General features: G+C 44.8%; 1 protein-coding gene across 6 annotated transcripts; it reads left to right on the top strand.

Moving 5' to 3' along the window:
• The first annotated feature begins 455 nt into the window (after positions 1-455).
• Positions 456-18,490, top strand: ODF2 (outer dense fiber of sperm tails 2). 6 transcript variants are annotated; one of them, XM_042879067.1, is made up of 20 exons: positions 456-622; positions 1,885-1,969; positions 4,195-4,320; positions 5,035-5,205; positions 6,191-6,357; positions 7,336-7,465; positions 7,763-7,894; positions 8,531-8,605; positions 9,520-9,591; positions 10,189-10,305; positions 11,131-11,316; positions 12,051-12,160; positions 12,820-12,955; positions 13,235-13,345; positions 13,979-14,083; positions 14,517-14,675; positions 15,564-15,664; positions 16,178-16,340; positions 16,561-16,686; positions 17,226-18,490. In XM_042879067.1, exons 1-20 carry the CDS (start codon positions 456-458, stop codon positions 17,397-17,399), a joined length of 2,613 nt encoding a protein of 870 aa, XP_042735001.1. In that variant the 3' UTR covers positions 17,400-18,490. The 6 variants fall into 6 exon arrangements, with proteins under 6 accessions (XP_042735001.1, XP_042735003.1, XP_042735002.1 ...); XM_042879069.1 differs by lacking the exon at positions 456-622 and adding an exon at positions 2,665-2,776 and having other exon boundaries at positions 963-1,969; XM_042879068.1 differs by lacking the exon at positions 456-622 and adding an exon at positions 2,623-2,776 and having other exon boundaries at positions 964-1,969.
• Positions 18,491-18,632: the final 142 nt, after the last annotated feature.

Here is an 18,632-nt window from a genome sequence, read left to right as displayed (position 1 = left end):
CAGGTGTCGGATCGGGGTCGGTGGCGTTTCCCTGAGGGAAGGGGAAGGTTGGAAGAAAGCAGCTCGTTACTGCAGGCAGCAGAGCCTGGCTGTGAGCACCGTGCGCTTTGAGGGGCTCTGTGGGTGCGAGAGCCGCTATTGGGGCAGTCCTGGTTTGTTTCTTCCTTTAGTGTACAGACTTTAGAGGGGAACGAGTTGCGATTTCAGTTCTGCTTTGACACGCGTGAAAGAACGCTCGCGGTCAGCAGCAGCAGCAGCGTCGGTGCTGCTCTTCTCGTCATCGCTTCTGCGTTTGCTCGGGCCGTTCCGCGCCGAGAACGGCGGTATGGCGCCCGCCCTCGCGCTCAGAACGAGGCTCCGCGCGCCTCGCGTTGCCATGGCGACGGGGCCCGTTGTGGGCGGGGCGGCGCGGGGCGGGGGCGGTGCGGGCTGCCGAGGAAGGTTTGAACCGCCCAATGGGAGAAGCGCGGGCGGCGGCGGCGCGGCGGCCCCGGAAGTGCTGCTGCATCTCCTGCCCGTGGTGCGGCGCCCATGGCAGCGGGGCGCACCGCCGTATCGCCGCCGCCGCCGGCGAAGACCGCCTGAGGCGGACCCGGCTGTGGAACGCGCTCGGCACCTCGCGGTGAGCAGGAGGGGGAGGAGAGGCCGTCGGGCGGCTCTCGGAGCGCGACGGGGAGCGGCCGAGGGGAGCGCGGCCCTTTGCCCTGCGCGCGCGAGCCGATGAGGTCCCGGGTTCGCCGTGCGGTGCCTCGTGGTGACGTTTGTGTAACGCAGCGGTTCTGCTGCGCGTCCGCGGTGACGGCGTGCTGCTTCTAGAGGAGCGCTGAGCGCTTTGCGCTTCCAATTCCGAAGCGGCACAGCGATCCGTTGACATCGACCGCCGGTAGCTGTAGCTCGGGCTGCCTCCGCTGCCGTTCCTCGCCTGCGGTCTATGTGACCGCCCTGCGTGTGAAGTTCTGCTTCAGTTACAGCGGCGGAGCTGCAGATGCATGCAGGAGAGCAGCGCTGCTCCTTCCCAGCTGTCCGAGCAGCCCTTGCCCTAAGCCGGGTGATGCTGCCCGTGCTGCAGCATTTCCTCGCCCAGTGTCACTGCTGTGTTATGATGTTACCGACACCAGTGCCTGTCGCTGCTGTGTTATGATGCTACTCACCAAAACCTGACGTTTTCCATAACTGATGTGGTCGTATTGCTTTCGTTCAGAGCAGGGTATTACACGATCCTTGGCAAACTGTCACATTAAAAATGAGCTATGAAGGGTCACCTGAATTCTGTTCTAGAGCAGTATGGTACAGAATGACACTTTACCACCTGTACCGTATCCCCTTATGCAGCAGACTTTGAGGCAGTGTTTCCATAAAGTTAGCAGTGAGGCCCTTTTGTGCAGCTCCAAAGCTCTGTACGCACTGGGTGCAGCAGCCCAATCCCATCAGCGCTACCAGACAAGCAGCTCACTCTGCTCCCAGTTCAGGTCTGTGGATGGGGCTGGTTGGCCACCACTACTGTATGTGTTTACAGGGCTGTGCAGCACCAAGCACTTGTATTGCAGGCTTTTTTCAGCTTTTCTGCAGATGGTTAAGAGTTGCCGTCACAGCTGTCTGGGTAAGGTCCTCGTGTGTCATTCTAGAAAGCAGTTTTCTAATGTTTAAGCCAACTCTCAGTACATAAGGGATGACAATCTCAGTTGTTTCCTTGTCCTGCACTTGTCAGGGGAAGCAATGGCACGCTGACTTTTTGAATTCATACATCTGATACGTTTGTGTCTGTGTGTTTGAGAGGAAGAGAACGTCCTGGGATCGGCACCATTCCCCGCGAGTTGGATGTGATGGTCCTTACGGGTCCCTTCCAACTTGGGATGTTCTATGATTGTGTTGTTTCTGCATCAGGTTTCCCTCATCCATCGAAAATGAAATGACATCAGTATCTGCACAGAGCACAGTGTCAAGAGGAGCTAAAAGCCTTAAAATAACTGTAAGTAATTATATCTGGGCTGACAGAACTCTGCTGTTGGATTTTTCTAAGCTTTACAGCTACGTTGTACTGAAGAATCATTACCTCAAGGAAAGATTCATACCTATGCTGATTTCTTTAACCTAGTGTCTCTGAGCTTTTCTGTGCTAGGCAATTAGCGTGTGAATTTTTACATGTATGTATTGCAGAGAGAAAATCTGAAGAAGGATCTGAAGGCTTTGAAACATTGGTTTAGTTTCAAGAATTTGAAGTTAAGCACATGTGAAAGAACGTAGAGGTTCAGAATGATCTGTTTGTTTCCTGTTGGCTTTTCTAAGCTAAGCTGTTAAATTAACGCTCTTTTCCTCTTCCTCTATGAAAGTTCTATTCAGAATCTGATGCTGTTGGTTACTGAAATCCTTGATTTGCTCAATTTTCTGGGGCACCAGACTCTTGCAGGCACCTTCAATCGATACAACTGCTTTTGTTCTTTAATGGCTGCAAAAATATTGGCAGCAAAGAAATGATTTGTGTTAATAGCTTTACAGCATAATAGCATGCACTTCAAAATGGCAGATGCTACTGAAAGACAGCACGTGCTTTGACCAGAACTGGCCACTGTTGCTCTCTGGCACGGAGGGAAATGTTGTTATTTCCAGTTTCCTTATTCACAGGTTTCCTTTCATTGTATTTCCCCTTCCCGTCCGTGGGAGAAGAGCCATGAAGAACCGTTCCTCATCTCCCCCTTTGCACGTCCATGTGGATGAAAACACCCCTGTCCATGTCCATATTAAAAAGGGTCAGAAAACCACACCTGCAAAATGCCAGGTAGGAGCGTGCAGCTGGGTGTTGTGAGGGCTGCAGGCAGGAGACAGTCCTGGAAACACCACAGAACCTTTGAGGTCTGTTTTGCCATAGTGTTGGAACTGAGACCTGTTGCCTCTTTAGCTATATGCATAGCAGTGGTGAATTTTCAGCGACGTGTTTTCTGTGTTTAAGGCGATTTAATTATGCTATGTATGAACATATGGCTTGTTGTCATGTTTAATTAAGCGACTGGGGCTGGACTCCATCATCTCTAGAGGTTTCTTCCAGCCTCTACAATTCTGTGATTATGAGAATTGTTGCTTTCAAGTGATGCAGCTTGGGTTTTTTTTTTCCTTTTACCTCTTGGCTTTGCTTTCTCATACTGTTATTTCTTTAGCTTCATCCCTGTTTCTGTAGGAAGGGTTCAGGGTAAGGAAATAACCAAATGTTTCACTGTCTTGATTGTATTGCAATTAACGTGTTTAAAAGAAGAGGCACTGGATTCAAACCATCTTCTGGCATTAAGCACCTTGACAATCTGCAGAGCTACACCACAGAGAAGGATCTCTTTATACCCTTGTCAGCAGGAGACAGAAGGCAATACTGAAGCTGAGTTGTAGCTGTTTTGCTTCTGAAATTGAACGTGTCAAGTTTTTCTCTACAAGCAATGGAAGTTGCTGGCTCGCTCTTATGTCTGCAGACAGGCTGTTACAAATTCTCCACTAATTTTCTCTTTGCTAATGGCAGATCAGGGTCTGACATTGAAGTCGCCTCCTGCTATTAATTAATCCCCCGTAGGGTACTTTAGAATGGCTTGTCTTGCTCGTCAGGTATTAAAGTTGTGCAGACACTCTTTGACTTTTCATCATTTAGAGCACCTCAACTTTAAGGCAAATAAATGTGGATGTACTTTTGACTTTAAAACAAGGAAAATGCTTCAGGGGCTTTTCATAACCAATCACACTGTATGATTCCTTTTCCTCTGGTAGCGTTGACAGTTGATGCAGCTGCTGTACTGTGAGATTAATCTGGAATAGGGAAGGAATCTACCAGGTTGTTCCTTCTGCACCCAAATGGGTTTCATTGCAGTATTCTTTGCATATCTCCCTACAGAGGAGACTTCCTTCCCCATACCCTGTCCCCAGATCTTCCTGCTGGCTGAGTAAGGCTTTCATCATGTCACAGTTGTGGATATTTCAGTCATACAACAGTCTTTACGTGATAAGCAGCAAGAATACATTCAGCTGAATGTGCAATAACCTTTCCTTCTGGCTAGTGTTAGCCTCCTCTGCTGGCTCATCTGATCTGATGTGCCACGTATAACACTGTGAATGATCTTCCATTTCTTTTTGCAGCGATAAAAATTGTAAATAGTTCTTAAAAGGTCTTATTGTTCGTATCAGAAGTGATTGTTCTTATTTTCTCTGTTTCTTCTTTAGCAAAAGCACAAACAGAAAATGAAAGGGAATGCTGTGAACGTGCGCCGAGCAGTCCAGGTGAAAACAAAGGCCCCCTGGATGCCCCCAGGAAAAACATCAGTCCTTGATTCCACCTACAAGTGGGAGGTAGGCTGCTGCTGCTCCCTCAAGCAAAGCTTTAGCTGAGGTTGAGGAGAGCAGTTGTTGTATCAGGCTGGGGGGAGCTGGGCTGATATGAGAGAAGGGCCCTGCCACTCGCAATCCATTTTGAGTGTTTCTTGTACATCTTGTTCATTTTTAAACATAGAAAAATAGGAAATGATTAACATCCAATGTCCAGCTCACGTGTTTCCATCTCTAGAATGCAGACACATTCACTCGTTAGTTCCTGCTGTGTTAGCAGTGATGTGGTCTGACCTGGAGTATTGTGTGCAGTTCTGGGCTCTGTGATTTAAGAAGAATTTTGAGAAATTTGAGTGCTTCCAGCAGAGAGCAACAGAGCTGGCTGAGAGGCACGAGAAGCAGCTGAGGGCTGCATGTGTGAAGTCATCTTCATCCTTCTTCACAGCTGCAGCAACCGCGTAGTGTTCTTTCTGTTTTCTTCCTGATTATTGTCAGCTTAAGCTCTTCAATTCCTGGCTCTTCCAGGATGAGAATTTGAGTTTCTCTTTTTTCTCTATTTTATTCTTTCTGCATTTTTGAACTTTCACAGATGGAAATGAAAGAGCTGATCACGTTCTGCTCTTCCTCCCTAGTCTTACTGCAGTGATGCGTCGCAGTCTCTAGTTTGGGTAGTTAGCTTTAGGACACAATTTATACCTTCCTGTGAAAAAAAGATTCCCTTTATTGGTTTTTTATTAGGGTCCAACTCACCGCCTGGAAATTACACCTCCAGATTCCGAAAAGATGATGTCAGTGTTGCGCCTGAGCGATCTCTCGACGGATGAGGAAGATGCAGTTTACTGCAAGATGAATGAATACGAAAGGAAGATAGATAGCCTGATGAATGTGGTGGGAGCGCTGAAGAATGAGGTGAGGGGACCAAGTAAAGACCTGCTGATTCTGGCTTTGTAGCTGATCGCTTGGCATGAGGAGATGAGAGCCCTGGTGAAGTGAAGACTGCTCAGCCTGCTGCTTGTTTTGATGAAGGAAATCAGTCTGAGCTGTTCAGAAAATCAGAACTAATTTACTGAAAGATTCACTACGCCCTACTATGAAAATTCGTTAAGCCACGTCAGTTCCATAAGGTATCACTGTGCTTTGGTTTCCAAATAATCTTTTTTCTACTCAAGCCCAAAATGCGAGTAGTTGTCAGTCCAGAAGGTGAGAAGCACAGCTTGTTGATCTTCTATCCTTGAAGAATCCACTTATTCCTCAAAATAGTTTCTTCTGATTCTCCCTTCAAAGACACAGACCTGTGATGTTGTGCTGAAGAGCCTCTCGTGCACTTGACACCATTTAAAAAATGGATAGGAGAGGTTTCCAGATTTCTTTAGATGCTTGGAGAGAGAGGGAAGGGCAGCCACTTATTTCCTCTGTGGGTAGCAGTGATTGTGTTCTTACTTAACCTATGCAAAAATTTCAAATTGGTAAATGAGAATAGGATTTTTAGAATATCAAATAGAACAGAGTGTATTTTTATACTGAGCCTTTTCTATTCCATTTGTGCTACAAAAAATTAAAGAAGTTACTTGTGTAACTATAAAAAAAAAATAGAAAATAAAAAAATTCTGTTTTGATACTTAAATGAATTGAATCGAAATATTTGGTGGCACCGTTTAACTAAATCCGTGGTGTAAGATCACTTCCATTTTGTTAGCTGCAGTTCTGTGCAAGCAGGGGAATCTTTTCTGCTGATAAACAAACAAACCTGGGGCACCCATTCGACCTCCCTCCATTCTCTCTTCTCGTGTGCTTTCAGCTGTTCGTTGTGCTCCCAGCTGCCCAATGCGGGATGCATGAGGAGCAATGGTCAACTTGTGGTTTATCTTAAATCGTATTTAAATACCTCTTTTAGGCTAAGTTGCAGAAACAGGAGCAAAAGCAGCAAATGACAAAACGTCTGCTGGAGGAGCAGAAGGAAGAACTGAATGAGGTCACACAAGAGCTGGTAGAAACAGAGCATGAGAACACGCTGCTCAGGCGCAATATTGAACGCATGAGGGAGGAGAAAGATCTGACTATGTAAGAAAGCTCCAGTTCTCCATTGTAATGAGTGGCATTGCTGCTGGTGTTATTTGAGGGTGTAGTTTGTACCCTAGGTTGTGGTGCTGCTGAAGAACTGATGGTTTGGGGTTTTTTATCACCTGTTACAAAGGAATTCAGATGGCAATAGCTGCAGAGAAGGATTCTAGCGTGGTCATAGGGATGGGAAAAACCCTGCTCTGTTGGGAAGCTGAAAGAGGTGGGCTTCAGTAGCCTGCTGTGGGGTTGTCGTGGCTTTGCAGTTAATATTTTGGATGTCAAGATATTATCTGGATTGTGACTGTGTTGATACAACAACAAATAAATGTGAAGCTGAAAATTAGAGGAGAATTTCTGACCTTTGTGAAAAATCACACTGAGGCTCCCCATGACAGGGCCTGAACTGTGTTGTTTTTTTTTCTTTGTGATTCCTGAAGATCTCTGATGTTTTCCTGCATGCCTGAAGAATTAGGGAAGTTTGCCTCCATTGGGGCATTAGTGTTTGGAGAGTCGTCTTTTTCTTGAAAAGATCACCAGGTTGTTAATGCTGTGGACTCCTTCTACCAAAAATGTGAATAATGCTGAGGTTCCACCCTCTAACTGAAAACTTGGAGCTGAATGCATTAGTGTGTGTTCTTGTTTCATGTTGAGCCTCTTGAAGTCTTATCTCCATAAAGCTCAAGGTCCCAGGGAATGCCCAGCGTTGTATTTGGCCTTAGTAGTGTGTAAGCTTTGCTACAAGCTACATTTGTCCCCCCTAAATTATTGTTTCATAGTTGTGGTCCTTGCAAGCTCTGGGAGCCTAATTACTGTCTTCTGTCAGAACGACTTCTATGGTGAGAGAGGGTGAACTTGGGTAGCTTTTATCCTTTGCTCAGTGTATTTTTTTCCTGTTTTCCCCAAATAACTGTGTATTCGTACTGTCTGGTACAGCTGCCAAAACTTCATGTTCCTCTGATGGCTGAATTCTCACTGCAGGCTACAGAAGAAGTACTTGCAGCATGAGAAGGAACGCCTGATGTCCAAGCTGAGTGAGGCAGAGAGGGATGGAGCAGCAGCAGCCAGAGAGATTCATGCCCTGAAAAATACAATTGAGAGACTCAATGTAGTAGGTTTTGGCTTTTCTGTTCTGGCCTTTGCTGCATTGTACTGTTCTATGGCTGTCTTAAAAAACTATGTGTAGATATTGTTACAGATTTTGATCCAGAGAAATGTAAGAAGTTTTGGGATTTAACTTGCTGAAGATGTTTGTTAAATCTCTTTGGAAACCGGGTATTTATTTGCAGCATCCAGTCACCTTCTGTGCATATGGTGCTGACTGTGGCAGTACCCTGCTTTTATCAGCTTCGTGCTTTAATTCCAGGGTTTGCATGTGAATAATGCCCTTCTTTTTTTTTTCTTCCAGGAGAAACACATGAGCAGCTCAGACATCAACATGCTGACAAGACAGAAAGAGCTGCTGCTGCAGAAACTGAGCACCTTTGAAGAAACCAATCGTACACTTCGGGAACTCCTCAGAGAACAGCACGAAAGGGAGGTGAGCAGTGCTGAGTGCTGCAACTTGGATGAGTCCTGAAGGCAATATTGTATAATGGACTGAAAATGGGACTTGAGTTTGAGAACTCTGTAACTCTTTATCCCTGTGCTGCCTTTGAGCATTGTGTCAAAAAGGAAGGTTTTGTTTATTTCTACCTACTTCACTGAAATAAGATTGAGTTTTCTGCTGCGGGGATGTCACAGCATCTGAGCCTTTGGCTACGTGAAAAAGTAAAGGCACTGCATTGTCAACTTTCTCATCTGGAAATTGCTATTCTTCCTGTGGTTTTCATTCCCTTTGAACACAAGCAGGCCAATGTTAACTATTCTGTCAGCCACCAGTGAGACTGGAGGAGAGGATTGAGTTTTTTTTACGTGACTCTGAGTAATGAGAGAGTGCTAGAAGTTCATATTTTGCCCTTGTGCTTCTTGTTATCATCTTTGTATGGGAGAACTGGGAAAGCTTTTTGAGATAGGTTTTGATACGTGAAGTACTGAGCAAATTCCATGCTTGGTATCTTCTGGTAATTGCTGCTGCAACAAGGGGGAGACCTGTTGATTTCTACAGTTCCATCTTCAACATCTGTGAAATGCAGGCTTTTCAGTTAACAGCTTTTCTCCCATCTTTATTTTGCAGAGGGATGCTCAGAAGATATTGCAGAAGCAAGGTGTGCTGTTGAAAATGTTGGCTGACTCAGATACAGAGAAGTTGGTAAGCAAACCAAAACATCTTACTGTGCAGGAAGAGAGAAAATTGCAAGCTCTTGGTCTGTATTCAGCCTTCTGGTTTTACTCTAATGCCTTTTAGAAAAGTATTCTTGTGTTTGTGGCTGTTGGAGCCCCTTTGATTAACAACCTGCATTACAAAGTGAATCAATTTTCGAGCCTATCAAATGTGGAGCTTAGACTGGGGGCACCACAGCTCAGACCTGCATACAAGGACACTGTTATGATTTGCAGTATTCTGCTGTGAGAAACAGTTTGGGATATGTAAGTGTGTCCTTACCACGTTCAGTTCAAGCACAAATGGCTGTGCTTGGCTTTTTCTTTGTGCTGGATGTACAAAGCAAGAATTCTACTACATACTTTGAAAAGGTGTCTCTGGGGGTGGCAAAGAAAAAAATACCTACTGCAAAAATAGCCTGACAGCTGGGATATTGTTCTTCAGTTTGGATATCATCTTATTTCTGTAGGTTTATCGTGCTATCCTTAATGGTAGCAAAACATAAAGAGGGTAAGCCTTCTGTTCCTGCTTTTGTAACTGTGTGAATGATCTGGCACCATTTTTTTCCCCGTTTCCTCATCTGTAAACTGAGAAAAGTGTTCTTGTGTTGCCAGAATTGATAAAATATGAGATGCAGGCAGTGTCCATAATCTGTGGGCTGTGTAGTCCTATCAAGTCCTGGTTTCTGCTCAGGTGTTCTGAGCCCCTTTAAAGCAATTGTATGTTTCCTTATTGCTTTCTGTTTGAGGAGGCAGCAGGAGGCTAAAGGTGGTGTTGCTGTGGATACCAGACAGAGCTGTGGATCCAATGGTGTCTGGAGGGAGGCAATTACACCTGTTTCCCTCCACCTGCTAACCTGAGTGTGTTTGTTACTTAAAATCTGAGTAGTGTTTGTTTTCCAGCAACTTCAGATGAGGCTTCAGGAGAAAGAAAAAGAGATCAACAATCTCGCTCTTCAGATACAGGAAGAAAAGGTAGCTTCCTTATTCTGTTATCCCCTTCTTGCTCCACCTTCACAAATAGTACAGAATGTGGGTTTGTACTTGCAGCCAATTACTTGATAAGGAATCAAATGACTGGTTTGTTTATAAATATATTGTTCATACATATATATCTATAAAAATAGACAGCTACCTATTCCCACACAGCTGTGGGCTCAGTATTCCACTGAGAAAGCAACCATCACTAAGATGCAGAGGCAGTATTCTCTCCTTGTTTGGGCCTACTACTGAATTACCTTTTTGCTTAAGGTCTGGTGGGTTCCTGATCTCAAATTCCAGTTTGCCCCTCTGGTTAAGAAGGAAAAGGCAAATGTAGTGGATGAGAAAGAGGATGTTTTTCGCTTGAGCAAATCTTCCAGGGCAGTCATTTACCTCTGATATAAAATAAATGGTTGTTTATTTGTTGCCCAATTTGCTGGAAAAGAGGAGCTGTGAAGGAAAACATCTGAGGAAGGTGGAGATGGCTGGAGACAGCAAAAGATTTCTTCACCAAACGGCTATGTAACAGAAAGCATTCCTTCTCACTTGCTTACTGAAGAGAAACGTGTGACTTGTTTGCATTTCATTTAGGAACAGGCAAAGACAGCAGGTGAGCTCTCAAAATCGTTGGAATCTGTGAGAGGCCATTTACAAGCACAGCTTCGACATAAGGAAGCTGAGAACAACCGGCTGAGCACGCAGATCCGGGTAGGTTTTGTGTGTGTGCAGCTGGTTGATAGGAGTATTTCACTTTGCTTAGCTCTGCAGCTGCATAAAGTATCAGCATTATGTGTGGGTATCTCAGTTAATAGAAAGAATGTTCTGGGGTAGATCAGAAGGGATGGGGACCCGTGTTTCCCTCGGTCAGGGTGAAAATCAGCATTCTGGAGAGCAGCTTGTGAAAGAGGAAATATACAAATAGGAATAAGGACAGAGAAGTTTGGTTCTGAAGTACCAAGAGGCCGTAAGAGTTACAGCCCTTTAAATTGGAGTGAGATTTGCCTCATTGCATTGGAGCTGAGGATGTATGAGAGGCAGCTTTTAATTCCCATACGTGAAATCTTTTGTATCAAGGTGCAATGCTGGGAATAATTTCTGTGTTTTAAGCCCTTCTAGAAACCAGATTGGTAACAAAAACTCTCTTGAAGGACTTAATTTTGGCATCTTCAAGCTGATTTTTCTCCTGTGTTGTTATTTTGTAACTTGCAGTGAAACAATTTGTGTAGGTAGAGTAGGCTGTAGCTTTTTGTTTACAAGCAGACAACGCTCTGGAATGCACTGGGATTAAATACAGCTTTGCAGTGTTTCAGCTTCCCTATATCCACGTGGGCATAAATGCTTCTTTCACTCTTAGAGTTGGTGCTGATGTTTCTGTTCGTGTCAGGGCAGGATGAAGTAGCAAGTATCCCCAGGCCGAAGGGTTGAGGTTATATACCAATCTTTTTCCTTTGTTCCTAGGAAATCAGTTGCTGTTTTAAGTATGTAGACGTAAGGACTTTATTCCCTGTGCTGTGTTTCCTCCCCCCACTGCAGAATCTGGAGCGCAGTGAAGCTCAGCATAAGGCAGAGGTGGAATGTATCAAGGAACAGCTGAAAGAACTGAGGCAGAAGGCAGACCGTGATAAAGAAGCCCTGAAGAAAGCCCTCCGTGCACAGAAGGAGCGGGCAGAGCGGAGTGAGGAGTGTGCAGGGCAGCTGGCTGTCCAGCTGGCAGAGAAGGTACCAGTGATACCCAAAGGGAGACCTCATTTCAGGTTGTACCTCTACGTCTTTGGTTCTCGAAGCAGCCCTGGGGAGAGCCTCTGCTTTCAACTAATGAGGATTATTTTTGTCTCGGTGCCTTGGCCCATTTGCGCTAAGCTTAGAACAAATCCGGTTTTCTCTTGTCACAAAAATATCAGGTCTGATTTTTTTTCACCTTGTTCTTCAGCACTGTCTGAGGATTGACAAAAGCCAGGAAAATAAAAGCTGGTGGTTTTGGCTGAGAATTCTGAATGAAGTCAGTTAATCCACAAAGTCGTTAGAGCAGAAAAGTACGAAGGCTTCAAAATGCACTGGGATTTCCTATTGAAAACTTACTGAAGGATATCAAGGAAACATAGAAAAGTTAGATGGTCAGAAGGGAACTACCTTGATCTTTTCCTTCTTTTTAGAATATTGGAGACCAGAGCCGGTACCAAAATGTTACCCATGCTTTGTACTCCTGGTTGTTCATTTGCTGTCTTCAAAGAGGATTCTCCTTTCTGTGCTGTTATGTTTATTTTCTAACAGCAGTGTTGTTGAAGACCTCAGTCTGAAGAATCAGGAAGAACAAAAATAAGTGCTTTGACATTTTTAAGTCTTAATGAAGTCTCTGCACATATGATGCTTATTCATAGCAGCATCTGCATGCTGTATAGATATCCCACATCTAGTCCAGTAACATTTTTGTCATCTGTGTTTCCTTTTGATAGGACAATTACGTTGCAGAGGCACTTTCTACTCTGGAGTCTTGGAGGAGTCGCTACAACAAAGTAGTGAAGGATAAGAGCGACCTTGAATTGGAGATGGTTACAGTGAACAGGTGAAGATAAGATCAGTATGGAGAAACTAACATGAGTGTGAATGAGTTTGTAGTTCAAGGATGATTTAATTGAATACAGTAATTAAATAATTTGAGTTGTCAGCAAGCATCCAAGCAAAGCCAGCCCTGTCAATGGGGTAGCAGAGTTTGGAGGGATCAGGAGACAAAGATGTGGCTTCTATTGTTGACTTGCCACAGCAAAGGTGGGCTGTAAGGGTTTGCTCTTAAATCTCTCTGATCCTTTGCCTTTTTTAATGCTTTTAAATAATTAGGGATTTCTTTCTTTTGAGATGTTTGAGATCCTTGAGTGAAAGGGATTAGTTCATGGCAGTTTTCCCATGATAGTAAATAAATGTGTATCACTGCACTACAGTTGTTGCTGCAGGAAGAAAAAATAGGTAGGGATATGAGACAAGAGAGAATTATTTCTTTATCATGTGTATCTTGGAGGCAATGCATTTGAGTTCCAGGGAGACAATTCAGGTTGGTTTTCGGTAAGCGAAGATTGAGGTAGCTGAACAGAATGTAGATACGTATATGTGAATGAAGCAGGAGGGTGACAGGGTAGTGAAAGGCCATGTCTCTGAAGCTAATAGTGAAGAATTGGGAGTCTTCAGCTTTCTTCTCATTCAAGGGTTAATTTTCTTTCTGCATGGCAGCCGTATTGCAGAGTTGCTAGAACAGCAGGCAGGCCTGGAGGACAGGATGCGAGAGGACAGAGATGCCTTGATGGATAAATTGCACCAACAAACTACAGAGACCACTTCTTTCAGAATGGAAAATGAAAGACTAAAGGTCAGTGACTCAAAGCTCAGATGCTGTGCAAAGAAGCAGAAATTACAATGAGTTTCTTGGCCTCTGACAACTGAGGTGAACTGCCCTGTTGCTGCTGCTTAGTTTCAAACTTGTTTCATCATATCCTGAATACGATGGGGAAGCTTGCTAGGGAGGTCTTGCTAATTTACACTGACAGTTTTGTTTATTTGTTTGTTTGCTTTCCAATCTAGACAGCATTAAGCAGCTTGTGTAACAGTTACATTCACACACTTGAGAAGATGCTTTTTTTGTTTCCAGGCCAGTGTGGTCCCTATGGAGGAGAAGCTGAATCAAGCGCACATGGAAGTTCAGCAGCTCAAGAGCTCTGTCAGGAATTATGAAGACCTGATTGAAACCTACAAGTCACAGGTGGGCACATTTGGATTCCTTCCTCACACAGGTGTGCTTTCTCTTGTTACCATTGTGTTTATTCTGTTAATTATTCTGTTAATCCTTCCATTGCTCTTGGAGATTCCTGTGGTTTTGGCATTCAGGCTGCCATGTGCTTTAGTGCTAAAGGGTGGGAGAATTCCCTTCCTCAGTATCTGCTGGTAACTTTATCATTAGGGAGAGCTATGGCAGAGATCTTGATTAATGGAGAGGGGAAAAAAAAGAAGAAGGCAAACCCAACACAGGCCTGAATTATTTTTCTTTTCCTTACTCCTTTTCAAAAGGTAAAGGAAAACGGTGAGATCCCGTTCTTTGCCTTTCAGTCTGATGAGTTCTGTCTCTGGATTGTTTGGTTTTGTGTTTTTCTCTGGGGGGATGTGGGGGAGAGAGGGAGAGGAGTGGACTTTGGAGATTTTGGTACTTAGGAAACCCAAATGGTGCGGGCAGGAGAAGTAAAAGTGAATTTCCATTCCAAGTTTAGCCTGGAGTGATAGTTAGGGTGGTAAGAAACTTGTTGGTGATTCTTGAGCAGTTTTAGCTACTCCAAAAGGCAGCACGTGTGTTGAAAACTCTATATAACAGGTAAAGTATAGTTGTTTTTTGTGTGCCCAGGTGTTGAAGACCCGCATGGAAGCAGATGATGTGGCAGCAAAACTGGAGAAGTGTGATAAAGAGAAGAAGGCCCTTAAGGATGAAATGAACAAGGAGATCGAACTGGTACTAAACTCCTCTGGAGGCTGATATGTTGCAGATGTGCTTTGCCTTTTTTTGATTGGCTTTTTTCAGGCTTTGTTCTTTCTGCAAAAGTTATTGAAGATTTAACAAGTCCTTGACTATATAACGTTCTTTAGAGATGTTTAGATTGCATAGTGCATTTGTTTGCTGTGGAAGTAGTGGCTTAGAACAGTGCCACTGTCTGCTGTGGAACAGCTGTCCTTGTAAAATAGCTTGTGCTTCTAGTAAAATTGAAGCCCAGGACCCATGGACATCAGATCGTAAGGGGGTAGAAGACCTTAATTACACCTCGAACTCCAATACCTGACAAATTCCCACAGTGTCCCCATGGTGCAAATTGCCAAAGCTTTCAAAGGAATACCATCTAAACTAAAAAGTTTCTAAACGTTTGAAAATTGCTTGTTGCCTTCATTAGGCTCGCAAGCAGTTCCAGAGCCAGCTTGCTGAGTTGGAAAAGCTGCCTGAGATCCTGAGGATCACGGAGACACAGTTGGCAGAATGTCAGGACCAGCTTCAGAGTTACGAGAAGAAGAACATGGACCTGTCTGTCATGATCGCAGATCTCCGTCAGCGGGTAAGGGACTGGCAGAGAGCTCCTGCAACGCAGCATCTCTGAGACCAAGATGAATTTCTGATCGCAGGAAGGTTCGAACTGCTCCGTCTCTGTTCTTGTCTCTTGTTGAAAAGATTAAACGTGCACTGCAAAATAAAGGTGTGTGCCATGTCTTTGTGTGAGAAGCTTGCAGCGTAGCTACCGGCATTGCTTACTGCTTGAAAGCTTTCTAATCCCTGAGTGCAGAACCATAATGGGACCTGAACTGCAGCAGTGGCAACGCTTGCAAATGTCGACGCTCCCTTCTGTTACTTCCATTATCTTGTTGGCTTTTCCTCCTGTGGTCTTCTGCTGATAATGCTGTCCCAACCTTGTTTTCTCACCCTCATCTCAGGTTGTTTTCCCAGTCCCTGTTTTATGTTCCCAGGAGCACTGTGTAGGTGGTTCAGGACAATTGTAGACAGGCAGGACATCTACAGTCATGCCTCAGGACGCAGCAAATAATCTTGTAGTCTTGACAGCTTTACTCTCCTTGGCTTGGAATGGTAAACCTTCCTCGTGTTTAAGTCTGTGGTGTCTCTGTGGGCTCCTGTCAGGTATGTGGCTGTTCTTAGTGCGTGTGCTTTGCTGTACTTAGAGGTGTCTGCTCTGCATGCAAGCTTTTACCAACCTGGCTTTTCCTTTGAAGTTTCAAAGAACTTTCTCGTAGCTATCTAAGCATTAGCTGGAAGCTCCAACAAAATGGAAGCTTTGTGTGTTCAGTGCTTTGCCTTCTATCCACTGTTCCTTTTCTAGGACTCTCCAGAAATATGACTGAATATTTCCTTCTGGAGAGCAGCGTGTGTTTTAGGAGGTTGGTCGTGTGCGTAGTGACTGTTCTGTGAAGTAACCAATGGCTGTAATTTTTAGATTGAGCTCCAGGGAGACAAAATGGAAATGACAAAAGAGAGATATCAGTCTGCCCAGGAGGAGAAAAAGCAGCTCACCTTGAAGGTGGAGGAGCTAGAAAGGTTAGAAATATTAGGCTTTCTTGTTGTATTAACTTTCCTTTCCATACTCTATTGTGCTTTTTTTCCACAGAACTGAAACATCTTCAGGCTTGTTCCCATGCCCCCGCTTGCCTCCAGGATTCTGCACATTTGCTTATCTCACAGGGATCTCCAACCAGGAACTGTCCACTAGACAGGGGGTTGTAGGTTCTCGCAGCAAACTTGACAAATGTTGTTAGGAAGGACTGTGCCTACACAGCAGATACCAGCTCCTTGTCCAGTCCAGCTGGTCAGATTTGAGGTTACTGAATATTAGACTATTTTTGTTTATCAGTTCTTGTTAGTGACAACATCTGGAGAAAGGTGTGTGTGTGAGCACTCAGTGTCCCTCAATCTTAGAAATTCTGATTAGAGAAATGAAGTATTTATTGGAGCACAGAATCACCTTCCAAGCTAGTCGAGACCTAACAGAAAGGCAGTCTGAAACACTCTCTGTTTAAAATGAATAGGTTTTCTTGCCTTGTCTTGACCTAGAAAACTAGAAACAACGAGTGCCCAGAATGTGGAGTTCCTTCAGGTCATTGCAAAGCGTGAGGAGTCGATCCATCAGTGCCAGCTGAGGTTAGAAGAGAAGACCCGTGAGTGCAGCTCCCTGGCTCGTCAGCTGGAAATGGCCATTGAGGATGCCAAACGACAAGTAAGGGATTTCTTGTTTGATGCTCCTGTAACTGTCCAGACTGTAAAATGGAAATGCCACACCAGCCTATGACACTATTGTTTGCAACAGAAGTAAGAAAAGCCCTGGGCTGACCTGGTGCTTATGTACAGGAATGTGCCCAAGTAAATGTACAGAGGATCTGTGGGCATCGTTCTTCCACAGACGCCTCTTGACCAGGTTGTTTTCCTGTTATGTGCAGGTTGAACAAACTCGAGAACGAGCAACATCCAGAGAGAGGGCAGCCCAGTCCAAGGTGCTGGATTTGGAGACCCAGCTGAGTAGGACTAAGACAGAGCTGAACCAGCTGCGTCGGAACAGAGATGATGTGAGTGAGCTGTGAGGAGTGCTCACTGCTGGCAGCATCCTGGTAGCAGTCTGTCTGTGCACAGAGGCCCCTGCAAAAAACGTTTAGAACTTGTTCTAAGCTGAAGTGTGTGTAAGAAAGCAATCATGTTCAAATGGGATTTGTGTCAGATGGCGTCAGAGATACTGTGACCCTAGAAGTGAGACTCTTCTATATTGTGTATCTATGCTGCTCGTTTACATTATTTTTACTTGGAATTGGATTGGCGCATGAATCAGGTCAGGTTGGCTTTCTGTGATGTATGTTTAATTCCACACAACTATGCGAATCAGTTTAAGAAGGCCAACCAATTAGCTGCATTGTCTCCTGTCATTTACTGTCGGGTTGTTGAATGATGTTGGGATTGAGCAGAACAAACAGTAATGCTACAGCACCATCCGTGGCAATGCCATCCAGTACTGTGCTAATCCTCGCTGGCTGTGGGGATTTCTCGGAACAGCTGAAGAAATGAGCAGGCTGAGTGCTGCTGCCTTTCAGCCTTGTGCTGTGCTTTGTTACAGGCAGAGCGCCGCTATGAGAGCCGCCTGCAGGACTTAAAGGATCGGCTGGAGCAGTCGGAGAGCACGAATCGCAGCATGCAGAACTACGTCCAGTTCCTCAAATCTTCCTATGCCAATGTGTTCGGAGACAGTGCCTTGCTGGGCTCTCCCAGCCGCTCTCGTTCTTCTCCTTGAGGGCTGTGCTCTCTCTGCACCTCTGCTTTTAAGCACAAAATAAGCCCTGTGTCAAAGCCATACGTTGTTTAGAAAATGGGTTGAAAATGGAGAAATTTCAGGGTCACTTAAGGGAGAAGTGTTATCTTTGCAGCAGGAGATGATGGAGTGACGGTAGCATAGAATCTTAGCGTGCAGAGCGTTAGCAGGGCTGGCTTGGTGATGGAGGTTGGCATTACTCTGTAAGCTGTGCCCCAAAACAGGATGGTTTTGCATGTGGTGAAAAAGGCCCTTTTCATCCTATGAGCTCTGGATGCTTTCAGCTCTTTAAACCCAGCAGTGGTTTTACTTGTGTTAATGTTTCACACTTCATTTTTTCTTTTTTTTTTTTTTTTTTCCCCCCCATTTTCTGTATTCTGTACTGGGGGAGATCATGTGCTACTCCTGCTTCTTGTTACGTGCTCTGGTGGTGCAGTGGGTGATGGGATGGTGGGAGAGAAGTCCACCCACCTCTCAGGAAAGCGTGAAGCTGAAAGTGAGGGTGCCTGGGGGCTTAATGCTTACAAGAACTTATCTCCTGAACCACTACGGTGTTTGTAAACAGTTTTATATCAGAAATAATGATTTATTTTTGTTTGGTTGGTTGTTTTTTAACTTGACTCTTGTGTGCTCTGTGATCCTCATGTTTTTTAGTGTGATGCTGATTTTGCTTTACCCTTCACCCCAATCCTGGTCTCCTGAGCCTGAGTGGCCCCAGAACTGTGCCCAAACCATCTGTGTTCAAAGGGAAGGCTGCAGCACGACCTCAGCAGCACCTCACCCGGGTCTCACTGTGAATGCTGGATGAATTCAGCGTGTGCATGAAATGCTGATCAGCTCAAAGCCCGTTGGAGGGTGGCTACTGCTGCTTCATGCCTCCATCCGACCCAGCTGTGTGCTCTGGCAGCTCAGCTCTGTGGGGCTGGTCCTGCAGCTCCGTGCTGCCCTTCTTCTCCTCCCTGTGAGTGGTTCCTTATGGGGACAAACGTAGACACTGCTTGTATTTTTTAACGCTTTTGTATCTTGTTGCTGTGTCACGGGGCACTGTTTGTCATAAAGGTTTTCTAAGATAATCGTTATTGGAGAATTCTGTCATTTTGTGTGTAACTTTTTTAAAAAAAAAAAAAACCCTAAAGGTGCTATGGTAATAAAAAGAAATAAACTAAATTTTAATTGATTATATTGGAGCATTTGTCTTTACTGTGCTGCGTCCCA

This window comes from Lagopus leucura, unplaced genomic scaffold (assembly GCF_019238085.1).
Source record: "Lagopus leucura isolate 7727_CA_CO unplaced genomic scaffold, USGS_WTPT01 Super-Scaffold_100022, whole genome shotgun sequence".
NCBI lineage: Eukaryota > Metazoa > Chordata > Aves > Galliformes > Phasianidae > Lagopus > Lagopus leucura.
Note: the sequence above shows the minus strand (reverse complement) of the source record. Positions and strands in the feature narration are given on the sequence as shown.